This window comes from Dermacentor andersoni, chromosome 8 (assembly GCF_023375885.2).
Source record: "Dermacentor andersoni chromosome 8, qqDerAnde1_hic_scaffold, whole genome shotgun sequence".
In the NCBI taxonomy this organism is placed as follows: Eukaryota; Metazoa; Arthropoda; class Arachnida; order Ixodida; family Ixodidae; genus Dermacentor; species Dermacentor andersoni.
This window is the reverse complement of record NC_092821.1, coordinates 119,661,213-119,687,363: the sequence shown is the minus strand read 5'-3', so window position 1 is coordinate 119,687,363 and position 26,151 is coordinate 119,661,213. Positions and strand designations below refer to the sequence as shown.

General features: G+C 45.0%; 1 protein-coding gene across 1 annotated transcript; it reads right to left on the bottom strand.

The window, feature by feature from the left end:
- Positions 1-5,933: 5,933 nt before the first annotated feature.
- Positions 5,934-26,119, bottom strand: LOC126529118 (cytosolic endo-beta-N-acetylglucosaminidase-like). Its single transcript, XM_050176722.3, has 9 exons — positions 25,853-26,119; positions 21,069-21,288; positions 19,083-19,228; positions 16,200-16,517; positions 15,659-15,762; positions 13,612-13,720; positions 12,443-12,630; positions 9,663-9,911; positions 5,934-6,184 (listed from the first exon to the last, which is right to left on the bottom strand). Exons 1-9 carry the CDS (start codon positions 26,117-26,119, stop codon positions 5,947-5,949), a joined length of 1,839 nt encoding a protein of 612 aa, XP_050032679.2. The 3' UTR covers positions 5,934-5,946.
- Positions 26,120-26,151: the final 32 nt, after the last annotated feature.

The following is a 26,151-nucleotide window of genomic DNA, read 5'->3' as shown; positions in this document are numbered from 1 at the left end:
TCACCTTTAAGTTAAGCTGACTGCTCGCTCGCATACTAGTCTAGTTATTGCATCATCTCTTTTTTCTTGTATTTCTGTTACTTTGCGTTTATCGTCCTCAAATAAGAATTTCCTTTAGCTACCTCCGGCCGCACGATTCTTGGCCTATCCCCCTTAGTGGGTGCGAGCCATGACAGATGTTCATCATCATCAGGCAGCATGTTGGACTTTTTTGTATTACTGGGTTATATCTTCTGACAAGAGGCGTGAGTTGGCCGTAGGCGCTTGACTTTCGGCGATCTCCAAAGCACAGTTGACGGTCCTCAGCTGGACTGCGGGAGTCCACCTGGACACCGCTCCGGCGCTGCCTCCCAGGGCGAAGTGTTATTAAGCTGCAGTTCCACCCTGGGCTTTAGCCCGCAGCAGTCGCTCGATATATGTGTCAGGTCCGCCTTATGGCCGTGGTAGTTTTTGCACTTAGGTGAGAAGCAGCCGGGATATATTAGTGATAAAGGGAAAATTATCATTCACCCGAATGTAACGATCCCCCCCTTCCTGGGTACGTGGCTTCTCTTGAAGGCGACAATAGTAGCACTGAGCTAAAAAGGAAACTCAGTGTTTTCCAACAAAGGTTTTATTTTATTTAAGAATACTATCAATCCCGATAAGGATTATCACAGGAGTGGGCACATGATCATCCTAAAAGTACAATGTGAGCAAAATAGCACCAAACAAGATATCAGCATGGAAAAACATGGACGCTTACGATCGTTGAATGAAGCATTGGTCTTCACACAACTGCTCTTTCCAAGTAGAAAAAACCTAACGTGTGGTCACGGCTGTTCCCTCTAAATGATTTGTAAATGTTTCTAATGTGGGATGGGCAGTAATAGCAGGGTCTAAGCAGTTCCACTCTCGCACAGCTCGTGGAAATGATGAAAAGAGAAAAGCATTGTTGTTACAAATAAATCATTCTATCATGAAAGCGGGCTTCTGTCGTGTTGGTCTGGCATCTTTGTACTTCCCAAAAGCGGCGGGATCCAACTTCACCGCACTGTGTAATACTGAGTGTAGGAACTTTAAGCGTTGAACCTTAGCGCGAATTTCGAGGGCAACGAGGCCTACGCGAGAAAGAAGCTCGGTCGGTGAACCTGTGCGTTTAAAACTATTATGTATAAACGGGGCAGCTTTTCCTTTGTATTCGTTCGAGCGTATGAATGTGGTTGTTGGTATGTGGAAGCCATACTTTGTTGGCATATACGAGTGCCGGTCTAATAAGGATGACGTAAGGAAGCTGCTTCATCTGGCTGGTGGAATGCGATAAGGCGTGTTTGAGGCAGAACAGTTTGTTTAAGGCTTTTTTTGAGCTACGTACTGTATTTGCGCATTCCAGCTGAGGTCGGATGAAAGGATTACGCCTAAGTTTCCGTACTGCCTGACGCTCTGGCGAACAGTGCCATTGAAACCGTACGGGAACTGCAGACTTGATTTTTAGTTTGTGACCGACATGCAGACAGCTTTGTCGAAATTTACCACCATTTTCCCGCCTGCACACCGCTGCACTACCTTATTTGGGGAATTGTTATGTTTTGGTTTCTCTTCGTGGTCACCCACAGTATGATAAAGAATGCAGCAGTCTGCAAAGAGGCGAATGGTGACGTCGACTTTGTTTGTTACATCATCTATGTACAACGCGAACAGAAATGGGGCCTTTGTGGTTTTCTTTGTGGCTTCGTGCTTCGTTCGGGTAGATGAAGATTTTCCTTTTCATAAGTGTTCATGTAAGTACCCTTGGTAGTGCAGGGTGATTGAAAGTGTATACGAGTTTTTTTTTTCTCGAAATCAATCAAATGCACGAGCCGAAGCTATGTGAGATCGAGGTGTAATGACGACGAAAGCTAGGCAGCTTTCCTGCAGAAAAATTATCACAACGAAATGGGTCAAGTAAAGCAAACGACCCATGTGCGAAGATCGTATTTTTGGTTGAACATTAGCTAGGCATTGCCTTTCTGGCTCGTAAGGAGCGAAATCCTCTAACCCTATAGGAGAACGCTTACTGCAAAATATAATGTGATGCACTATGGTGGTCTCCTTGCTAGTGGTGTTCCTGATTTGGTTACAGCCTTCAATGCTTCTTAAGAAAAAATATCCTGAAGTGAGGCTCCCTATGCTTTCAAGCAGACGAATTTGCTCTTTTCAAATATTATTGCCACTGTTCATGATCCACAGCAGTGCCCCTAGTTGTCAATGTTATGGTCGTCTTTGTAATAAAATACCATCGCACTGTTCGGAAAGTCGTTTTCAACAATGTTTTCTGACTGAAACTGCATCAAATCAACAAGAGTGAAATCGCAACTTTACATCCCAATACTGGTCAAATGTGCTGCATCAGTTTTCATTACTTGTTGCTAAAAGGTAGCTCTAGTTGACATGTAAAACATGTCATTGCTTTCATAGCAGTGTATTTCGGTCCGATAACAATTTTTTTCGCTTTTATAGATATCTGTAAAGGTAGATTCGACTCATATCGAGAAAAAGAACTCAAATGGAAAAGCAGGAGTCATGAAAAAGAAAGAGGCAAAATAAAATTGACGAAATAAATTGGATGCGAAGGATGGAAACAAAATGGCCATGGAGGTTACCAGTATGGAAAGAAGGAAGTTAGAAAGGAAAATTGACACAATGTCTTGCTATTGGAGGCCCGAGCTAGTGTCCTAAAGTGAAAAACGTACCAGAGCAAACATTAACAACAGGATAGAGTGTGTGCGTGTGTGATGCAGCAAAAATCCCAGGACAACACGCAACATCCTAATTGAACGCGAAGACATTCAGCCAGCGAGACCGGTAGGCAACGTCCATCTTCCTGAAGCGATGGCATACTTCAAGTGGATGCAACCATCAACCAATCAGCAGTCGAAACAAGAAAGAGACCCTTAGAGTTTGGTGGGGAAGAAAGCAGGGAAGAGATTGATAGGTTACATGCGTAGATAACTGTACAAGTGAACTTGAGGAAGAAGGAAATGATTAAGGAACATTACTCAAAATGCTTGACTGGTAAGGTAGTATAAACTACTTGATCAGCTCAAGCAGGCTAGGAGGCCGTTTGGCACCGCCCCGCTTCAAAGGGGATGCCAATAAATGATCATTGTCATATCCTTTTCTGACAGCAAAACTCAGTTGAAAGTCAGTGCAGTGTCTCTTTTTCTTGCTTCTATGTGGTGCTTTTTCATCGTGTCATCATGTTTATTTGATATTTGTTATAAAGCATGCACAGTCAAACCCGCTTATGAAGAACATGCGTACGTGTGTGCAAAAATTAGTTCGATATACCGGGTGATTCGACATATCTAAACTCCACTATAAAAAAAACGTCAACGAACTTTTGTGATGCAAATTTTTACACACGAATTGGTTATTCTAGTGGAGAAAATCCAAGAAGGAATCTATTGGTGATGGTGAAAACTTTATTTTTGTCCGGCAAGTTAATAAGGTCGGCAGATGAGGTGCTTCGGCTTTCGCTAGAGGCTGTTTCCGCGCTGCTACTCGTCAGCCCATTGCATTCCTAGAGCAAATGCTCAAGAGTTGCTCTTGAGCCATATAACTTACATTCGTTTGTCTTGTATGCATGGTGTTTCAGCGAACATTTTCAAAATTTTTAAGAGGTTGCCTGTGGTAGATAGCTCAATTCTAGTTCATGAGCCGGTCTACTGGAAGCGGCGGACACTTTCAAAAAATTGAAAAGCAAAATCGACTGATTGACGAGAATTCACTAATTATTTTTAGCTAATTATCTTATGACCCATATTGTAATTTACAAATTCTAGCAGTGGACTTCGCAAGGCGGATCCACTTGGAAAGAATTCCCAGGACGGCACCAGTTTTGAGATATAAATTCGTGAACTTTGCGGAGAAATGCATTGGCGTTCCAGTTACTTGTGTGCTTCAGTGCATCAAACGACATTTTCTTAACAATTTAACTGGAACGCCAGTGCGTTTCGCCAATGCGTTAAGTTCGGGAATTTATATCTTGAAACTGGTGTCATCTTGAAAATTCGTTCCAAGTGGATTCGCCTTGTGAACTCCACAGCTAAAATTTGTCAATTGCAATATGGGCCACAATGTAATTACTTAGACAGTTAATTAGTGAAATTTTTATTAATTAGTCGCTTTTGTACCTCAATTTTTTGTGCAAGTATGGTCCGCGCCGCTTCGAGTAGACCACCTCATGAGCTGGAATTGTGACATCTGCCACAGGCAACTTTTAAGGATTTTTGAAAGTGTTCGCTGAAGCACCCTGTATATCTGGATAAAATATATTCCACATCGCTGGATTACAGATATGACCTTGTTTGTAGTGGCTGCCACTGTACATGATGTGATTTAGTTAGTTTTCGATGAAGTGGTGGACAAATACACCTCTGTGTTTTGTAATGTATTGTTATATCTTTGTACTTGATCAATCTGTCTCCCCACTCCTATTCTCCATCCTCACCTTCGGCGGCCCCCGAGTTTACGGCACCAATGTTTCTCGCAAATCGGTCGGTTAGCCCTCGAGTTGCGTTGTGTGCCGCCTCCTTGCCACCGCCGTCCCCTTGTGAGGTCGGAGTATGGGCAGATGTCTATAGTATTTCTATCATAGTATTGTATCTATTTGATGAGAACAATACTAAGCATAGTAGACCGTAATTCTTGCCTGTACCTCGAACTGTTTCTCACAGTCACTGATGGCGTTCGCGATTCGTTAGCTTGTGCGGACCTCTTGAACTTCTCTTCCCTTAATGTCCGCACGTACTAGCACAGCGCATTCACCACAACGGTGAATCTTCAAGTACCGGCCGACACAGCTCCACACGTAGCACCAGGCGCCCCATATTCCATGTATCTAACGTCCAGTTAATTATGTGGAAGTTATCTTCCAATAATATCCATAAATAAGTTTCCCGCGTTCGATATAGAAAATAATTTATTTTAACCGGGTTAGCTATATACAGTGTAATCTGGTTGATAGGATCTTCACGGTAACTGAAAAATAAAGCGTATCATCCGAAATTCGTAACATCCAAAGCAAGCTCCAAGAAGTTGAAAAACAGGCGTATTCGGTCACAAACTCAATAGCAAAGGTTCATGTCCAGCGAGTGATGCTACTCCGCATATAGCCCAAGCTGACGAGCTATCTCAAGGTTGCTGAATAAAAGTGCTTTGTTTGCGGTTCGCGTCGAGTCGAGTGATGCTAATCCGCATAACACGGTATGCGGAGCAGCATCACTCGACGCTGCAAGAACCGCGAACAACGCACTTTTATTCAGCAACGTTGAAATAGCTCGTCAGTTTCCGCTGAGGTTCATTCATTTCAGCGTCCGTAAAACATGTTCTTCTGGAACTTAGAAGTCGCAGTTCCTTAATCACGTGGGCAGTGGTGCAGCGCCAGTCGGGGGGGGGGGGGGGGGGCGCACTGTCGCAGCGGCGTTTTCCCTCTAGTGTGGCTTGGACTTAACACGTTGTTCGTGGGTGCTTTCAATGGTATTAATGCTAATACATTAAAATATAAAGGTACGAGTTTTACAAATACCAGTAAGAACCCACGTGTGCCGTCGCATTATGCTATTTCACAAGGCGAAAACGCAGTTGCAAAAACCGGATGAAAAAACATTCTTCAGGAAGTTGGCCGGGAAAATAAGGTTATCACATCACCGAAAAGCTTACTATGCAAAATAGTATCAGTGAGATCCCATTGTATATTTGGGTTTGACTGTGTTTGTTACGTGCAGCTATTGGCAAGGGACTTCGTTAATTCGTACTCGTTATATTCGACTGAATTGGCCCCGGATATTTTTATGCATCTTAAATTGGGCGCTTCGTAGCTTCCTCAACAACTCCTGCCTGTTTAGCATATCTTTATGCATTTTCCCCTTTCTCTTGCGTCGATTCAGCAAAACCAGAATACCTTGCAGGTAACACGTTTCTTTATTACTTGAATTCAATCGATTCAAGTCCGTCCTGCTCGTCTCGCTGCCGCTTCATCTCTGGTTCGTAGTCGTCATCGCTGTCGTCGTTACTGCGGATAACTTTTTCACCGGCTGGCCGTGAGATGTCAAGTTGGCCCAGCAGGCAAGCGGTAGCCTCCATGTTGGCGCAGAATAAATGGAGGCCAACCTCTTGAAGAATGGCACCGTCTGCACCCCGCAGGTCTTCCAGCCGGAATTTTCTGAAAGGTGAATTGAGAACGATAATCAGTTTCAGTGGACACGGGAACGGCCACCAATAACGTAATTGTAGATGTGCTCAAATATTCGAAATTTCGAATATCAATAGCTCCCTTCGGCTGCTTGATTCATATTAGATTTGAGAATACGTTGTTTATAATCCCTATTCAAAAATTCGGTATTTCACAGTTGTACAATATTCGTTTCTTTTGAACACTTAAAACAAGAAAACATTAAAATCGTGAGAGACGCAGACTGTCATCAGCATCATGCAATGCATTGATTGCGCAGTTTTCAACGGCAATGGTAAGCTCCCGGTCAGGATTTGGTGATTTCTGCCGTATGCACTCCAACCCTATTTTTATTCTTTTGTAAGTTTACTTATCGTGGTCAGAGTCCCCGGTGAGTAATGGAGCTGGATAAACATACTACTGCATGGACTCTAGAGGCTGACTGGCGATCATGAATTCTTCGTTTGCCTGACCATTGAACAATACCGTTCAACCCTGCTCCTACACAATCTTGGTTAAGGTCTCTGATCATTTGTTGCAGTTCATCTCCAGTGTTGATGAAAAGGACAATGCCGTCTGCAAACCGAATTTTTATTGTTTATATATTCACCATTCATCCTCACTCCTAAGCATTACCACGTTAATAGGCTGAACTCTTCTAAGAATGCAGCAAATAGCATTGTATAGATTGGGTCTCCTTGCCTGACGCCTTTCTTAATCAGCAATAGGAAAACTTGGCATATGACAGGGCAAAATGTTTGCTGTGAAAAATGATCGTCTTAATGTCATCAGCAATGTTGATGATGTACAAAAATCAGAATTCTGTACTGAGCTGCACAGTACCCAGATCAGCCGCTTATAGCCTCCGTTGGAAGTAGTGATGAAGAGGATGCAGAGGCTCCTATAACTAGCGATGAGGTCAGAAGGGCCTTGGAAGACGTGTCCCGGAATAACGTGGCTTGGTAAGATGGAATAACAGGTGATTTAATCAAAGATGGAGGAAATCGTATGTCCGAAACACTTGCGGCTCTTTATACGCAGTGCCTCACGACTTTAACTGCACCGTGGAACTGGAGGAATTCCAAGATTCTAATAATCCATAAGATAAAAGACGTTAAAGAATTATATATCGTTTAGCTTGCTTTTGGTGTTGCATAAGATATTCAAGGTCATTTTCAGTTGAATCAGGGCAATACTTCAATCAACCAATACAACAGGCTGGCTTCAGGAAGAAAAGTGCTATAGGGGATCACGTCCGTGTCATCAATCAGGTAATCAAGAAAGCTCCGAAGTACAGTCAACCTATATATATGGCTTTGATAGATTATGAAAATGCATTGCATCCACTAGAGATATCAGCAGTCATGGAGGAATTGTGAAATCAATGAATACACGAGGTATTCGTGAATATCGGCAAATTGTAATGTAGACTCCACAGCTACCCTAATTCTCCACAATTTGAAAATTACTTGTCAAGTCTCCGTCTGTGTGAGGATATATTGTCCCCCCTCACGTGCTCAGAATCTCCCAGTCACTCGTACTGTAATCATTTTGTGATTTTTTTGTTTTTTGTGCTTCTTCTATGGGTACATTTCCCAGACCTGCCCAACAAACTTTTGTCGAATTGGAATACCCGCGTCGTGAGGCCAATTTAATCGTCATCCCGTTCTCGAACGGTTGTACAATAATATGTTAAGAATAACATGTTAATAGCATGTTAATAACATATGCCACACTTCAAACACAGAGCGGACGATGGGTTCATGGAGGGCAGAGGTTTACTCCAGATATCTGGAAGATGAGTTCGTCATGCAGCGGACTCGCGGTGTATGATAGAGTTTACTACGGGAAAGACTAATGGGAATGCGCAACTCTGGTGCTAGTGTCTACTACGGATACAAGTATGACAGTTCAGCCAGTATGAGTACAATGGGTAGCATACAGGGGAATATTTGCCTGGACTTTCGTTCTTGTGGCTTCAAGCGGCTTTGTGACTTTCGAATTCGATCGCTGTCAACAAATACTGCTTCGTAAATTTGATTCGCAATGCGCATGTTCACAGGGGCTTGTTGCCTTGATGTGTTCAAACAACCCTGATTGCTCGGAAATTAAGAAAGATGAAGCACAATGAATATCGCCGTGTGAAAGTCTGGAGCTACAAACACGAAGATTAGTGAAGCCTACGTACTGTCCACTGTTGCCAGAGAAGCTGGACAATTTCAGCGCTAGAGTTCACACAACACGAGGCAGTCAGCTGGCGAAGACTGCAAGCAGGTACGTTCTTCAACCTGCACGCACTAAAGTAGAAGAACGAAGTCCAGGCAAATATTCCCCTGCATGCTGCCCATTGTACTCATACTGGCTGAACTGTCATACTTGCATCCGTCGTAGATACTAGCACCAGAGTGTGAATGACCTTGACTACATGTGCTTAAAATAAAGTAGACTTTGACCTTGACTACATGTGCTTAAAATAAAGTAGACTTTGAGCTTCTCGACAAGTGCGCCAAGTTTGGCGGGCTGGTAAACTCGCATTGTAATGTGACATGAATGAAAAACAACGCTCAATACACATGAAGACAAAGAAAATGTAGACGTGAGCTGTGCTGGTACATCACGATGAGTGAAGTGAGAACGGTGGAATTGGAAAGTAAATTGTTAGAACACAGAACGGTGCCCTTTTCACTAGAAATAAGTTGAGGAGTGCGACTAGTTTGGCAGCTTGGTAAATTTGCATCGTCAATGTAAACCAGCGCTCAAAAATAACGAGTACAAGGAAAAGGTTCTTGTTGGAACAAGGACAACGAAAATCTCGTTGAGAAGGTATGCACCCATAGTAGTGAGTCATTAAGTCCCCGACACGTCCTCACTGTCCTCGGGCCTTCCAATGGTCTCTATATTTTTGTGCGACATAGTAAAGCAACACCTTTTCGTAAACTGCCTTAAGTACACACACTTAAAACATCATCATCATCATCATCATCATCATCATCTTCTTCTTCTTCTTCAGCCTGGTTATGCCCACTGCAAGGCAAAGACCTGTCCCATACTTCTCCAACTACCCCGGTCACGTACTAATTGTGGCCATGTTGTCCCTGCAAACTTCTTAATCTCATCCGCCCACCTAACTTTCTGCCGCCCTCTGCTACGCTTTCCTTCCCTTGTAATCCATTCCGTAACTCTTAATGACCATCGGTTATCTTCCCTCCTCATTACGTGTCCTGCCCATGCCCATTTCTTTTTCTTGATTTCAACTAAGATATCATTACCTCGCGTTTGTTCCCTCACCCAATCTGCTCTTTTCTTGCCCCTTAACGTTATACCAATCATTCTTCTTTCCATAGCTCGTTGCGTCGTCCTGAATTTAAGTAGAAGGACGACGCAACGAGCTATGGAAAGCTTATAGAAAATATAACATATAGAACTTAAAACATATAGACATTGAACTTGCCATTGAGAAAGTACGCACCTAGTGTGCCAGTAAGTCTTCGACTGGTGCTCACTGTCCTCGGGCTCGATGATCTCTCGTGTCACCCTGTAGTTGCCACCCTCCGGTAGACCAATCATCGTGCCCAGAAAGATGTCCTCCGGCTCCCCTGCTGCAGTTTTAACCTTCAAGACAGTTGCAATGTCCTGGCCAACTTTGATGACGCAGCTGATGTTCTTGAAGGTGTAGCTCACCACAAGAGGGCTCAGCGGAAAGTCGCAACCAAACAACCTGTCACAGGGCAAAACGTACAGATTTGAGCAGGGAATAGTAGAGCGGGAAATATCGCCAAGCAATTACAAGGCGTACCTCACATCTTTCATAATTTTGCCGCATAAACGCCAATTTTGAACCTTGTTTATGGTTGTTGTAATGACGGCAATAATTTTGCGGTTTCCGTGCAGTTTAGGAGAAAACTTATTTCCGAAGGATGCAAATAACAGTCGCCAACCAATTTCCCAGAGCCCGACTTTACTGAAAAGCAGTTACCTCGTTCAGGCCTGTACATGCTTGAATAAGTCCTCAAATGATGTCAGGACCGTATGATTGTGGTATAGGTGAAAGTGAACTTTGGCCTGACCCTTCATTTTTTTGCTCCTACACCTTGCTAAATGTGCCAAATATTACACGACGCACAAATTACGACTGAACTTTGACTGAATGAAGTGCCGAATCGCGTCAACAACGGCGTAGTGAATGCTTTGGAAGAAGTTCTTCCACTGAATATTCATGTGAACTAAGAAACATGAGCAAGCTTAGTTATTCTTTAGTTTGGGTGCGATTTCCCCTCACGGAACGACAAATGCTAGTTGGTTTTGCAGTCAACGCTCAACAAACGTAATCTTGGCCATATGACATTCTAATTATTTCTGCTGAATTGGTAGGTTGATCGAGAGGATGGTCATTTACTTCAGATATCTTGCTAAAGTTCATCCGTAGCGTGTCAAAATTTTATCTTGCCGCATGACGCATTTTAGACAAATCGTTACCCGTATAAGGATCAACGTATCATTTTGATGAATGTTAGACCCACGCATTGGTTTCCGTTTCTTCAAAATGAATGTCGTCGCGCTCCTTGTCATCTTCAGTTCTATTTAGGTCGGACGTTTTTGAAGCTTCCAACACAGCAAACGTTGTGTCCGCGTCTTGACGGTAGTGGAAATCGTGGCCTCGGGGCCTCAGCCGCTGAATAAATCAATGGAGGTCTAACTCGACTGAAGGGTTTAAAATTTAGGAAAAGCACCGGCATAGTGCAGGGAGACTCGAAGCACTTCCCGTAAACCACGTCGACCACTCAGCCGTCATGTACTCGAATGAGAACACCTGTTATGCTGCATGCGATGAGTGACCCATTCGTTCAGGCAGATCATTTTGATTCAGTTCAACTTTTGTATAGGGTTATAAACAGTCTCCTAAATTCAAGTCACGTTACCAAAAGTGGTTGGGCAGCATCAAGTATATCAGTATGCATGCGCACCTGGATGGGCCCACATCGAATGCGTTATACGGGGTGATCAAAATTAAACTTCAGAGATTTCTGAACTATACCATTGAAATAAACTAAGACATAAGTTAGTCGCCCGGAGGGTGACGGAAGAGCGACGCCACACCGCGGAGCAGGTATGCGGCTGAAATTAAAAGTTGCAGGTGAATATCTCGAAACGTGGACATGCTAGAAGTATTCTGCCAATTAGGCTAGTGCAGGAATACAACTGTCTGAGATTTCAACACAAACATGCCCGCTTCTACGCAGTCACTCAAAAGTTCCTTGTGTGGTTTTAGTTATTAAGGTCCCTGACGGTGACAATCGTCCCATCTTGTGTCCCCTTGGACCTATCACTTTTGCGGAGAGGGGGATCTAGCGCCTTTCAGCGCAGACATTTCGGAATCGATAAGACTCATTTTTGGTAACCCTATGCATGTACGTCTTAGTTTGTTGGGGCTGTTCAAAAACACGCGCAAGCGTGATGACTGACACCTGTGCGGAATGAGGCACGCGCGAGAGGTTTAGCTTCATTTCTTGGTTACTTCACTTTGTTCGCGACATCACCAGCAGGGTTTTTTGTACCTCCTAAATTGAGGACCCCCCGGTCCAACAGGTTTGAGGGAAGTTGCACAATCGTTTTGTGCTTCGGCGCCGGTGATGAGACGCCGGCGTGGGGCACTGCGGTGAGCATCATTTGTCAAATATGCCAGCGAGTAACGCAGCCTGTGTTGAAGCCTCGAAGCGGTCGTTTGACCAAGGCGTCGAGGAGCACGCGTAGCCGGACGTCAGCGTCGGTGATGCACCATCACTAATAATTAGCAGCGCGAAGCCGTCAAAACGAGACGCCCAGTATCCGCATCGGTAGAGCCGTCGCAGTACAGAGGAAAATGTGTCTGCTATAATGAAAGGTGTAAGAGGTCTAACTAAGCTCGGTGCTAAAAAAGGAATTGTGCAGTGAGTAGTAAAGCGTCTGGAAAGTCTTGGGTAATGTTCAAGCAGTGGCCAATGCAGATTCCTAGGGCTTCCAAAGGGCGTGATAACTCATTTGTAAAGCTTTGCTTTCCCTGGTGTACCGAGTTTATTGTATTCGGACATATCTGTAAAAGTACTTTTCGAACCTAAAGCAGCAAACGACATTTTTCTTGGCTATCACTGAAGAGGCGGGTTCTCGTGGAGACGAATTCGTACGTAGTGTCGTCTTTCACTGCCAGCCAGAGCTGCATCAAACCGGCGATTACGCGCGTGAAAAAGGGACAATCTGGGTGCGCAGTTATACCTTATGTAGGGTTTAGCGTCCGGGTAGTCAAGGTTAGGCTTGAACAGCACGCGGAGGCTGCCGCCCCCGTTGTAGGCGTCGTCCGTGTGCAGCTTCACTGAACCGCAGGAGTCGCAGAGTGCGTTGCCTTGGTCCCGAGGCTGTAGCTGCTGCTTGTGCAAGTTGAACCACGGCAGTTTGGACGTTATCTGCATCGAGATGTGCGCATATGATTTGGAAGTGAGTGGGCCGCCATTCGTTGCCAATATTTAGTTAAGCTACAGAACATCGACATTACCGCCACGTCCAAGCACGACCGCTTTGGTGACTCACGGGACAACAATATTTTTTTTTCTTTTGAGCTTGAGGTTGGCCTTTCGATTCCTTGCCACAATAGCCGCATTTCAATGGAAGCCGAATGTGACAATTCAACTATGAAAGGCAGAGGTAAAATGTTTGTGCATTTAAGATTGATTGGCACTCAAAACGACCCCACGTGGTCATTATTATTCCAGACTCTACTACTGCTTCTCTGATGTAGCACTGGTGTTGCTATGCTACATTAAAATCTGTCAATCAAAAGCACAATGACGGTTCGATTCCTTGCCACAGCAGCCACATTTCTATGGAAGCCGAATGTGACCATTCAACCATGAAAGGCAGAGGTAAAATGTTTGTGCGCTTAAAATATTGGTACTCAAAACGACCCCACGTGGTCATAATTATTCCAGACTCCACTACTGCATCTCTGATATAGCACAGGTGTTGCTATGCTACATTAAATTCCGTCAATCAAAAGCACAATCCAGTCACTGAATTGGAAGAGTGTTTCTCAGCAAACGCCTCACATAAAGAGTCAAAGTATGCTATAAACGTTCGCAGATAGCACGATTCATTCAAAGACTGGTACGGCACTCCGCTCCGACAATTGAGCTTACACGTCAAGTGAGAGTAGGCGCCATGATAATTGTTTCGTGGTCGAATTGAGGGGTGTTTTCAAGCAACTCCTCGTTGTCTGAATCGCTGAATGTGGTAACAAAGCTGCGTGACTATGCACAAATAAAACAAGAGCGCTCCACTAGAATATGTTAAAGCGATGCATCAAATGAAATATGTCCACGAACACGGGTAACGTATTGTGACTGCTGCGGCTGTTCACGTGACACTGGTGTTTAATGAAGATGACCTGCCTTGCCAGCTGCAAACGCCTTGCTGCCAAAGCCTTGGCAAAAACTTGTGGACAGTGGCAGCTCGGTGAGACGCCATTCAGAGCAGCAGTCATCCGGAAATGTCCAAAGCCTGTACATGTAGCAATTACTCAAAATATTTATCTGAACAAGTAACAGTACACTGAATACAGTAAGACTGGTTGTAACAAAATCCAAAACAAAAGGAAAATATTTTCATTAGAAGCATCCCATTTTCGTTTAAGCATGCACACTTATGAAGGCGAAAAAGATTACCGTTTTTGTATATTTGTTTTGTTGTATCATCATTTGTTATGTTCTGAAATGTAATATATTCATCTCTGTTGTAACGAAGTTCGACTGTATCAACTTTCAGGACTAGTGAGTAAAAGCAGCACATGTTAGAGTGCCTAAACACATGAATATTTATTTATTCAAGCTAACTATTCACTCCACAAAGCCCGAACACTATTTCACATAAAATAAAATTAGTTTGCTCACTTTCTTTTATAAATGAAGAGTATATTAGTACAAGAAACAGTGAAATAATAGTTGATAATATTCTTAGCAGGGCAGTTAGTTATTTAGTATTTAATTTGTTGAACTACCAACTCATAACTCTTTCCAGCATATCAAAAGTGATAATATGGGCATTACATTCGGTTACCACCACTTAAATCGGAGTTCTTAAGCATCAAATGCAGTGTATCAGAAATTATATGCTGGGCCTTGCGGGGCTAAGGCCTTTTGCTTGAGAGTATTACACAGGTAGAATAAATTTTAAAAAATTAACAGTAATGTAGATATGATTCCAGAAAAAAAATTAAATCACAGGATAATTATGCAAGCATATACAAGCTTGGTGAAGCAAACAGGTTAAGCCCAGTAGAGTATAGGTGTTAAGCAAAATATAACGTGCACATACACAAACATATTCCGCCAGGATGCATGTAATCAAACAAGAATTTATTTTTTGAGAACGTAACAAAAAGTATTAGGTTAAGCAAAGAACGTGTACAGTTAGGCTATCTAACAAGCGACTAACTAGCCGCAGATATGTAATTTTCATAAAAGCGTCACATTTGCATATTCCTTGCAGTTGGATGACGCACAGAAAATATAGTACGAGTGCAAATTACTAATGCAGAATTTAGAGAATGAACTGAAATGAATATTCTAACATATACGCAATAGCTGTCAGCATAGCATGTACACTAAGTTACGGTAAGCATAACTTACATAATTCGCAATCATACTTATTTAATCATGCATCAACTATCACAAAGGCCAGTATTGCACTTACAAGAAGTGCTCTGGAGAAGACTACTTGAGAATGTAACTTCCTAAAGTCAGAAGAGAGTACATTTAGGCATATAGGCATGCCGCACATGCGACATTATATACATAATGCCAATAAGTGTCTAGGAGGAGAATGTTCTTCAGTTTCTGTTACTGAAATTGAAATTGAAATAACATTAAGCGGATGCTGCGGCTACAGGCGCAGTTCTGATTACGTTAAGCGCCACGATGACGTCCTACATCTGGAGTAAATGATCCAAGTTTTTATATAATACTAATGATACAATAAATTCTTAGCTGGCGAAAGTTAAGAAATACCAATGAAAACGGCATTAGGCATATTTTAAGTGCAACGATTTCAGTTTACTAAGGCACATATCATTCATATGGAGTTGTAGCTTCTAGGCTACGCGTTTGCTGACTGAGTTGGGAGAACGCAGTTCACTAAATATGTCATTAAGTTTCAGTGCCCCGAAGTATTCCCATATGTGTCACCACGTGAGTGGCACTGAGATTTAGGTGATTAGGCAGTTAATGTCATATATTTTGTCGGTTAATAAACAGGTGAAATGTATGCATTAAGCTCTTGGACAAAAGTGTACAGCCTACGAAAGCCACAAAGTGTGCTTTTTTTCTACGCATACCAAAGTTGCAGATACAGACTATTAAAGACCGAGGAATACGTTCTTCGTGACATGCATTTTACCATGGTGCTACAGGACATGCAATATTTCTCGCCTTGGCGACTTACCGGTACTGGCTTCTTGCAAAACTGTTTTTTTCCTTCGTCTCGTAGACCCAGCCGGCCGCAAAGACAGCAGCTGACAAACCACAATTACGAGCCAGCTGAACGGCCTGAAAGACAGTTTTTGAAAACAGCTGCCAAAACGCATGTTTTCAGTTGTATACACATTTGGCGAGAAGGGAATGAGGGTTTACTAGGGACTACTATACCCATGTGAAGAAGGAACTCTTTGCCAAGTATGTTTTTTATCAAAAGAAACTAAGCAATATTGCACGCTCTATTTCAGCTGACTTCGAAATGTGTAAGTTTTTGTCCTGTTGCATCGAACACACATGAAACGATAGGAGACCCAACATTTATGTCGGATCTTTCTAAGTGTTTCTGTACCTAGAAGACATTTCTGAGGCGCCTAAGAAGACATCTGTTTAGCATCAATTTTTTCATTATTTCTATTAATAGCACTGAACTTCATTGTTACTCAACCTTACTGAAAAACAAATGGCATGTGTCAGAACAGAATCGGAATTCCTGCTAAATGTCCAAATACCTTGTACGTGTCGAAGCCACCAGAATACGGCGTGCCCCGTGCGTACACGTCGACCCCAGCGTAGACGTCGGCTTTGCGGTTGCCTGCCACTTGTGCCGACCTCTGGAGCATGGTTTCAGTCCACCGGAAGTTGAGGAAGATGCCATCGCATAAGTCGAGAAAGCACGAGTTTTTTTCGTTGAGCTCGTTGTGTGGCTTGGCCTTTCCGTTGGCGTCGACAGCGTCGTACCAGATGACAAGGGAGCCAGGCACGGCTTTGTGTACTTCTGTGGTGACGGCCTTAAGCAAGTCCTTCAGTACTGGAACGCTGCTGCGCTGCTGAAAATAAACGTGATTCCACTGCTTTGGGGACTGTTCGCACAATGGCGCTGCACATTAACTGTCATCTTTCTATATTTGCAAGCACACCATATTATATAATTCCATGACGCTACTATTTGAGACGACCTCTCATTCATTCCTCAAACAGCCTTAATTTAGGGGTAGCCAAATGTTCGAAAATATTGAATAACGAATCGCATAATGTCCTATTTGGTCCAATCTTGGAATCGAATAGTCAGTATTCGTAACACAAACATTCTTGTTACGCTTTCCGTCGTCAGAGACCTTGGCGTCTTTTCAGGTCTCGGTAGTACTGGCGTCATCGGCTGGCTCAATCTCTACGAACCCATTAGTGCTAACAACATGGTGGGACCCTATTGCTGTGCCAGTCAACGTTATCTTTTACCTTAGCGAAACGCTTCGGGTAAGGTTCCAAACCAACGAATGTGATGTGACAGGCTATTATAGCTTCGAGCATAAGATTCACGATTTATGTGCAAAACCACACGTTTTCGAAGGAAGCCGGGCTGCAGTGCGTTCAGCTTGGTTGCGTCTACCAGTGCTTCCGCTGTCGACGCCATGATTAAAGAATGGCGCCGCCTTGATCAAGCGACGCACCGACGCACATCAGTTCGCGTACCTGACGAATACAGCAGTGTCATCGTCGTGTGATGATCTCTTTAGCCCAATCGACAGCTAGATAACGCTACGCGTATTTTAGGCATGAACTTGAGGCGCCCGCTCCAACTACCCTAGAACCCAAATCCTTCGGCCATCCTTCGGTTGGGTCCCTCCTCATACAAGCAGTCGTCCGACAGACGATCGCCAACATGGGTATCTACTTCTTCCTCGGCACTTTGCGGGGCTAATGCCACGGAACCTCAGCGATTACCGTCTGATGCCACCTTCCAGGCCAAAAGTTATTCCCATTGACCAACGGCAGGCTACCGTGGTTGAAAAGGTGATGCTAACATGGGTATAACCTTCCGTGGATATTTTTTTTCCTTTATGGACAGTGAGTGCTACATGCATACGCGCTTGTAGATAAATTTGTATTTAGTCCTACCCGTGCATTTTTTTTACCTAAAAATATCGATATCTTCTAAATAGTTGAAACAGTCAAGTGCGAACTATCAAACATCCGATTGCTGATAAGTTATCATCGGTGGCTACGAAACAAATTGCGTTTTGGAACATGCTATATATATGTGTCGTGGATTAGGACAATAGTCCTCAACCATGGTCATTCGCCGTGATCACCGTGATGAATTGCCGCGTCAGCTAATTGTCCACAACGTACCTTGGCGCACATAATTTTGCTGAACAGGTCCAACCAGAACAGTGTTTGCCCATAAGCAGTATGCTAGAAAGGTTCTCATTTTTACAGTACTATATTTACTCGATTGTAGCGCGTCTTTTCTTTCATGATTTTCGTTGCTTGAACTCGACCCTCACGTTACATTCGAATAACGCAAAATTTAGTTTTAAACCAGATATTATAAATTTCGCGGTTTTTAACGTTACGTTGGCAACCTGTACCTGTGCTTCTCGTTTTCATCCATATAAAATGCAACCGAACTCAAAATTTCTTTTTTCTTGGAGGCGACGCCCTTCTCGCTGTGCTTGTGACTGGTGTTACGTTTACGGTGCTTCATTACCATGCGGTCTTTCGCAATTCGACTACGTTCATTCGAAACGTTACGGCGACGCTGAGCGTTCGTTATGACGACCACTTCGAGAGACACTCGAGTAAGTTTGATGGCCGAGGAGCCGGTAACTCGGCGGCTCGACGTGGCGCCAATGGGACGCCCTTTGTAGAGCGTTCGGAAGGGCCTCGTGGTGGCCTGGTACTGTCCCCAAATAATATGGCTGTGCGGTCTTTTAAGTAGTAGTCATTCTCAAACCCGCTCGATGGCACGGATGACTTGATTCTCGGGCGATAACTTGCGAAAGCATAGTTTCGCTTTCGCGAGACTTGGCTCGTTTTGGCAGCGATTTCCTCGAAGTATACGGCCGACAACGCTCTTGGCATTGATAGCGAGCTTGGCACAGTGCCTGGAACACTTGCCTGGGACGCTTTCGGTGCCGAATCGCGCGAAATTTCGCGAAAGCGAAAGTGTCGCTTAAAGTCATCGCCCGAGAATATAGCTCAAGGAAAGCTCCGTCTCCTTCTCAGACGACGATGATAAGTGAGGAGAACCCGTTTCCGAATTGATTTCTTAAATAAAGGTGCCATTTCTCTTTCCGTTCATCTCGTGTTGCATCCGCGGTTCTTTTTTCTTTTTTCGCTGACTGAGATGTGAACCCTCACATTACAGTCGAGGTCACCTTGGATTCGAGTAAATACAGTAATTGTGTTTTTGAGATGTCATCCTGGTGCGTGCAGTGTACGGGCAATGTGTGAAAGTAATATGCAGAGGTACGTGCTGTGGCCCGTATTATGCGTCAAATCCCTCGCTTTCAAAAAGTCAATTCGTATTTCTATTTGTGAAGTTAAAGTTGTCCTCTCAGAGCATGTGTGATGGCACACGAATCTGCTGCAAGATACCAAAACCAACTCACCACTTCACACCCGATGCTGATTAGCCATCCATCAAACCGGCCCACGGATGCAACATGTGCTAGCTGGGCTGCAACCTGGGGCACGAGACCTAAGTTTTTGATCTCATCAATAGTTTTGCCACCGTCCTTGCCTAAGATGAAAGTTCCTGAAAAGGCGGGAGTAGTGAAAGAAGAAAATGCGACGTAACAATAAGCCACTTTCTGGCATGATTATGGCTGTGCACTTTGAAAAGTGCGAATTTTAATGAACTTTCATGCTCTATAAGTACTACAGTCGTCTGCCTTTATAAATATAAACTTGATGAAACCACAGACTCCAGTTTGAACTATCTAAAGATTTCTAGAGTTGATTGAAATGCACTTCCAAATACAAATAAAAGTTGTAAGAATTCATTAGACACCTGACTCTGAACAGATGTATGGCTAGAAGAGAAATACAAACTGACATGCGATCATTTGAATTCGTGGAAACCATGTCAGCAGCATCACCCGATAGCTTTGCCCATTAGGATGGGCAACACCCTTAGTATCCATAGAGTATACACTCCCAAACCTAATTTCAAGTAACCATAAAAACGCAGCTGACTGTGTTTGACTAGGTATAAGACTAGAGCTGTAGTTATACAAATATGTCAATTACATTCATAAAAACTATGTTGAATATGGCTGAATCTCATAGAGTTGTTACCACGAATTCTCATGACGTGAATAATGTGATTGAGTAACGTGATTGACGTAAGCTGGAATGCTCACATTCAACACATGACCACAAAAGCATGCAAAAAACTTAGTTACCTGAAACGGCGCTTACACCTTACGAACACAGATACCAGGCTTCGCGCACACAGTTCTCTTATCAGGCCCTCTTTAGAATATGAGTCCATAATTTGGCACCCCCATCAGTCTAATCTCACGAACCCACTCGAATCAGTTCAAAATAAAGCTGCGCGGTTCATCTGAACTTCATACTCTCGACATCAAAGTGTGTCCGCCTTAAAGAAATTACTTAATCTTCGTTCACTTGACATGCGCAGGAAATTATCATGGTTGTCCTTCTTCCATAGCCTTTACCACAGCAACGTTGCATTCGCTCGAGCCCATATTCTTCCCGCTCCCCACATCTCGACCCGCACAGACCATGTTCATAAAGTAAAACCTATATCTGCCAGGACTAACGCTTATCAAATTCGCCTCTTGTTTTATCTCTTGCCGAATGGAACTCGCTACCTTCAAACATTGTCTCGCTTACGCGATCATCATCATTTCATGCAGCACTGCTAATCTTTTTAGAGTGTATCAACCTGTCCCAACCCACATTTGCTTGAATATTTACTTAAACAGTGTTTTCATGTGCTTGGAATTGTATAAAATTCATTCCGTTTCATCTGATACGTATCTGGGTAGGTTGTTTACCTAAATCATCATTCGATTATATCCTTAAATTCGTGTTCTGATGGGTACTGATTGTCTACATCGAATTTTAGGTTCTTATGCGTTTTTCACGCTACCAAATATTGTATAAACTCCGTTTCTCTTTTCTTTCTGTCTTTCTTTTTTTATTTTGTTTGTTCCTGCTAGATGTTTAGATATTTTTTTATGGTTCCTAATGCCTTCATATATTTGCATTGTACACATTCCACTTACGCTTGAACTTTTTCGTCCGCCCCTATGTAATGCCCTAACGGGCCCTTAGGGTACTCAAATAAATAAATAAATAAATAAATAGTGCACGTTTGGACTCAACAAATTTGGTCAATGCTCCCTCAGTATCTACGTTCAGCCACGCTTCTTTCTGCTCCCTGGCGAGCCAAAAAGTTTTAATTAACCAAAAGTTTCAACTATATGAGTGGCTCCACAACGGAAACTGAAGCACAGCGCCTCAACTAGTATACGCAACGTTTGTTCCCATAAAACAGAATTTGAAAACTATATTTGCTTTGAACGACCTCAAAAGTCAATTCTTCTGGGAAGCTCCACACGGCTCACCTAGAACTTTGACGCCATGCCTGTGGGCAGCCGAAATCCAGCCCGGAGGGGGAACCGTGACCATGTGGTGGGAGTAATAAATGAACGTGTCGATAATCTGCCAGTGGTGGAACCGGTACACATGCTGCTCATTACAGCCGTGGATGAACCTGCAGTTGCAGTCAACGCGAAAAGTAAGCCTAACTTCATCTCCAAAAATACCGCATGTAAAGCCGACAGCCTGTAGTGCATGTGCACATAGGTGCGGATCCTGTCCCAGCCCTAGCGAATATATTCTTACGAGCCACCTCCTCGGACTGACGAAGAAGGCGACGATGGCCGGGACGTATACCGCGTGCTCAGTCATCTTGGCCATCCCTGTAGATAGTCTCTGTTCATAAATCGTGCTTCACTTTACTCGCTTCCACGCCCCGTCACGTATTGGTGGAGTTGCAGGGTATACTCTCGCCACTAGACGGAGCTTCGAAGCAGTCGGTGCTGCGGTGCGCCCACCGTGGCGCACGGGTAGGAATTTGCGTCGTCGCCGCGGACCACGGTTGTCTTAGCCCACCCTCGAGACCCTGGAACGTTAAGTGGGACCGACGACACGGACGTTGAGGAGCGGCTGACGCAATACGAAGCTTAATCGCTGGGACCTGCTGGTCACGCTGGCCAATGTGGTATCTTATCTGAGTGGAACGGCCAAGTAATCGTGTTATGATAATCTTGTGGTCGAATTTGGGTGCTGTTATAAATTAAAGCGAAAGCTCCGTGATCTGTTCGGTAAGGCATCCAGTCGCAAAATCGCTGCGCAGAAACAGCTGTCAACTCGAGCCCAAACGTCCAGGATGCCCTACGCACATCCTGTGTGCATATACGACGTGCCTGTCCTACACACACGATGTGCTGGCGCTGTGCCGTGAAGGTGACAGCGACATGCCAGAGTCTGACGAGGTTGGCCACGTCCTGAAAGGGATAGCGGACGACGCATTCAATCTATTCATGTGCAGAAATTGTGCTACCGTCGATGCCGTGATCGAGGAGTGCCATCGCTTGGAGAAGGCCAAGAGCCGCCGTATTGATCGACCATTCGCGCGGCTTCCCAACACTACCGCGGCGTCTCCGTCTGCAGAGCGGTCGCCATCTCACGTTTCAACGCCTTCGGCCGAATTGACGAGGATTGTCCGCTGCGAGATCGAAGCGATGGCTCCAGCTAGCCTCTCGGCCGACTCTAACGCTGGCGACTCGAACGCACCGACGATTTGACTCGTCCAAGCCGTCGTGTGATGCGAACTAGCGAATCTCGGGGTTCACGTTGCTTAGGCCGTGGACAGTCGTACGTCCACTTCTGGGACTTCGACATCGTTACGCGTACATCAAAGGTTCGTTTCACGGTGTCGGAACCCTGCTGATTGGAGAACTGAAGACGACCGACCTACCTGCTTTAACTGCCGCCGTGTCGGGCACGTTGCTCGCTACTGAAACAACCGTTGGTCGTTTCAGCAACGCACTCCATCCTTTACCCATGCTCGCCGCCTTGAGCCACTTTCAGCAGCAGACCCATACAAACTTGACGCTACCACGACATGGTCCAGCCCCTCGCCGTCACCTAGACGTCACCAGTCGCGTTCGCAACCTTTCCGCCGTCCGTCCTCCCGCTCCCCGCCACCTCGCCGCGCGACGTCGCCGAGCAACCGTGGCTCCTTCACTCCAGAAAACTAGACGATGCAGCTCCCGGGGGTAACGCTGCATCCACGACTTCGCTCCAAGACCCTCTAGTTACTCTGCCGACTCGACGATATGTGCTGGACGTTGACGTTGACGCCGTGACCATCTCTATACTTGTCGACACCGGGGTACATATTTCTCTCATGAGCTCTGGCCTTCGTAGCTGTACACGGCGCTGTAAGAGTGGCGGATGGAAGAACTCCAGCCGTCCTTGGAATGTGCACCGCCCGCGTCACCATCGCCGGTCGCCCAATTTCTATCTTATTTGCCGCTCTTGAGCAATGTCCTTATGATGTTATACTTGGCACGGACTTTCTCACAACTTATTCTGCCCTAATTGACTGTGCGACTGGCCTCCTGCAGCTCGAAATACCTCACCCAGCCGATGCTCCAACCACGTCTTCGGCCCGTCTCTACCCTCTCGACTATGTGCGCATGTCCCTCCCCCCAAGCCGCCATGTATATTTCCATGATATGGAGCCCTCCTGTGGCTGATGTTAATTACGTGCTCTCCCCGGTAACAGACGTTCTGCTCACACCCTCGTGAATGTAACCGGCAATCGCATCTGCGTTCCCGTTTTAAACTTCAGTGCCTCTGCTGAACTGATTCGAGCAGGCATGTAACTGGCCGCCATCCCTGCTGCCGAAGACTGCGAACTTTGCGCGTTGGATCCCTCCAGTCCCTCCAGTTCATCCTTAATTTGTACCACAACCAGTTCACCGCGCGATAACTTTGGCGAAATGACCCTTGCTGACATTTTTGCTGCTCAAGCTGCCGACCTTCGCCTCCTTCTGGCGACATAATTTTCGACTTCAACGGTCGTTTTTTGAGCCAAACATCTGTTGTCCAGCATCGAATCTAAACCGGGGACGCGACCCATATCCGCCGCCGTCCCTATCGTGTCTGCCTCGCTGAGCGCCGGGTGATCCAAGGAGAAGTCGACAAAATGTTCACAAAAGGTGTCATCCAACCTTCTTCCAGCCCATGGGCGTCCTTGTGGTGCTAGTCAAAAAGAAAGACGGCAGCTGGCCCTTTTGTGTTGCATAGCGACACTTGAACAACATCACACGCAAGGACGTATACCCACTGCCAAGAATCGATGACCTCTTGGACTGCCTCCACAGAGCCACGTACTTTTTTTGCCCATCGACCTGTGCTCCGGATATTTACAGATAACCGTTGATGTCATGGACCGCGAGAAGACTGCGTTCGTCACACCAGATGGACTTTACCAGTTTGAGGTTATGCCCTTTGGATTGTATAATGTCCCCGCAATCTTCGAGCGAATGATAGATTATCTCCTCAGGGGCTATAAGTGGTGTACTTGTCTTTGCTATCTAGATGATTTGATTGTCTTCTCGCCTTTTTTTGAGAACCACCTGACCCGCCTGTCGGCCACTCTCGATCTGCTTCGCTGCGCTGGCTCCTCTAAGTGTCGCTTCGCTCGGCGTCACATCACCGTTCTCGGTCACCTTGTGCTCGTGGTGTCCAACCTGACACCGACAAGGTGCGTGCCGTCCACGACTTTCCTGTTCCTCGCTCAGTCAAACATGTCCAGAGCTATGTGGCCTTGTGCTCTTACTTCCGCCGCTTTGTCAGAAATCCTGCCGACATTGCCCGGCCGCTTACTGATCTACTCATAAACGACGTCCCGTTTTTCTTGGGGTCATGAGCAAGTTGCCGCATTCACAACCCTAGTCAGTTTACTTACATCACCGCCCATTTTGGCGCATTTTGACCCTTCGGCCCCTACACAAGCTCGCACCAAAGCTAGTGGCCACGGCGTAAGTGCAGTTCTCGCCCAATGCCAGAACGGCCAGGAACGTGTCATTGCCTACGCCAGCCGCCTTCTCCCGTCGTCGGAGCGGAATTTTTCGATAAAATATATTGAATTCATTTGTGGCTATTGTGCATTGTTCATCAAAATTTATTAAACTAAAATTGAATTGAACTGAACGTGAGTAAAAATCTTCTCGAATTTAGACTCGGACACTTTTTGCATGTGCTATTGGCTCTCTCTATAAAAATTTATCAGGTTTCTAAGCTAACATAGTTGTCGATAACTGCGTATGGGCTCCGGGTATAACTTTTTCTAAGGAGAGAAAGCATTGTGACCATTACGTATAACTATACTAGAGCGTTTAAAAACATACCAGAGCGTATTATCCGCGAAGAGTGATTGCAATGCTATGAATATTTTTATTTTTTGCATTGTGATTGTATAGATGAGGCATGGATTGCCACTACAGTGCTACCATTCCGTTACTTTTCCGACAACTTTGCAATGTTATTTGAAGTATTATATTTTGCTTAGATTGCAATTTCCTAATTGTACGAGGCTCCACATGACGTTATGAAAACACGCCACGGAGGAACACTAATGCGGCTTAGACGGGCACATTATTCAAAGCTCTATTCGCATTTTTGTGACGCGGAGGAGTCCTGAAGCCAAAGTTTTAACGTTTTCGAATTTCGCGCCTAAAGCACGACGCATGTGACGTCGAAGTTAAGCGAAATTTGGCGATATTTACGCGTACTTGTGCACTTGATGATTGTTGGCGACTTCGTGCGGGTTTTGCATATCTGAGACCTGGCTATCTATGATACGTGACCTCTTAACAAAACGGGCAATTACGTTGCTTTGGAACGCCGCGCGAACCTGGACAAGGCATCAAATTATAGATCTCAATGAGCCGAAAGCAGAGAAATAATCGGTAAGCGCCTTACGGTATGCGTGTAACGTAATTACCTGTATGTGCGTAATTAACCCCAATATAGACGAAAATTAACCACATCGTACCGTAGACTGCAGTCTCCGGGATTAGCCCACCTGGCCTAGCTCTTGGTCTGGCAAAGTGCGTATTGTCTTCATCAAGGTAAAGATGGCGTCTTGCGCTTATGGGCGATTTAGGTTCGCTCTTCTTTTTTTAAATGCTTCATCGGTAAATAGGTAGTTCTTTATTCAAACTTGTGGGGGAAAGTGACGTCAACGTGCGGAAAACGGGTCGCGCGCTAAGCTTCGACGAAGACTGTAGCAGCAGATATTGCGGGACGCAGACGGCAAAGAGGAACGAACAGACATGGGCGTGGTAGGCCTCGAATTCACTCGCCTGTCCTCGTTGTAGCCGCCACCCATGTCGTGGCAGAAGATGGTCTTCGGATCTCCAGGCTTACCGCGCTTGATGGCGTCCGACAGCGGCTCCACGGCGCACAGGAAGGGCTGCTCCTTGTACGCGAGCAGTTCGTCGAGCGTCCTGAGCGGTGCGGCCTCCCGATCGGGCTCCCATTTGATCTCCCTCACCTCGGGAGGGCCGCGCTTGGTCCGCGACAACTGAATACCCATCTCAAGAACGGCAACCGGCGCTGTTATGACTG

Coding starts and splice junctions, on each gene's coding strand:
- LOC126529118 (XM_050176722.3), bottom strand. CDS start 26,119: ATGGGTATTCAGTTGTCGCGGACCAAGCGCGGCCCTCCCGAGGTGAGG. Junction 21,289..25,852: donor GGCCTACCACGCCCATGTCT/GTTCGTTCCTCT, acceptor CATGCACTACAG/GCTGTCGGCTTTACATGCGG. Junction 6,185..9,662: donor AAGACTTACTGGCACACTAG/GTGCGTACTTTC, acceptor TTCACCTTTCAG/AAAATTCCGGCTGGAAGACC.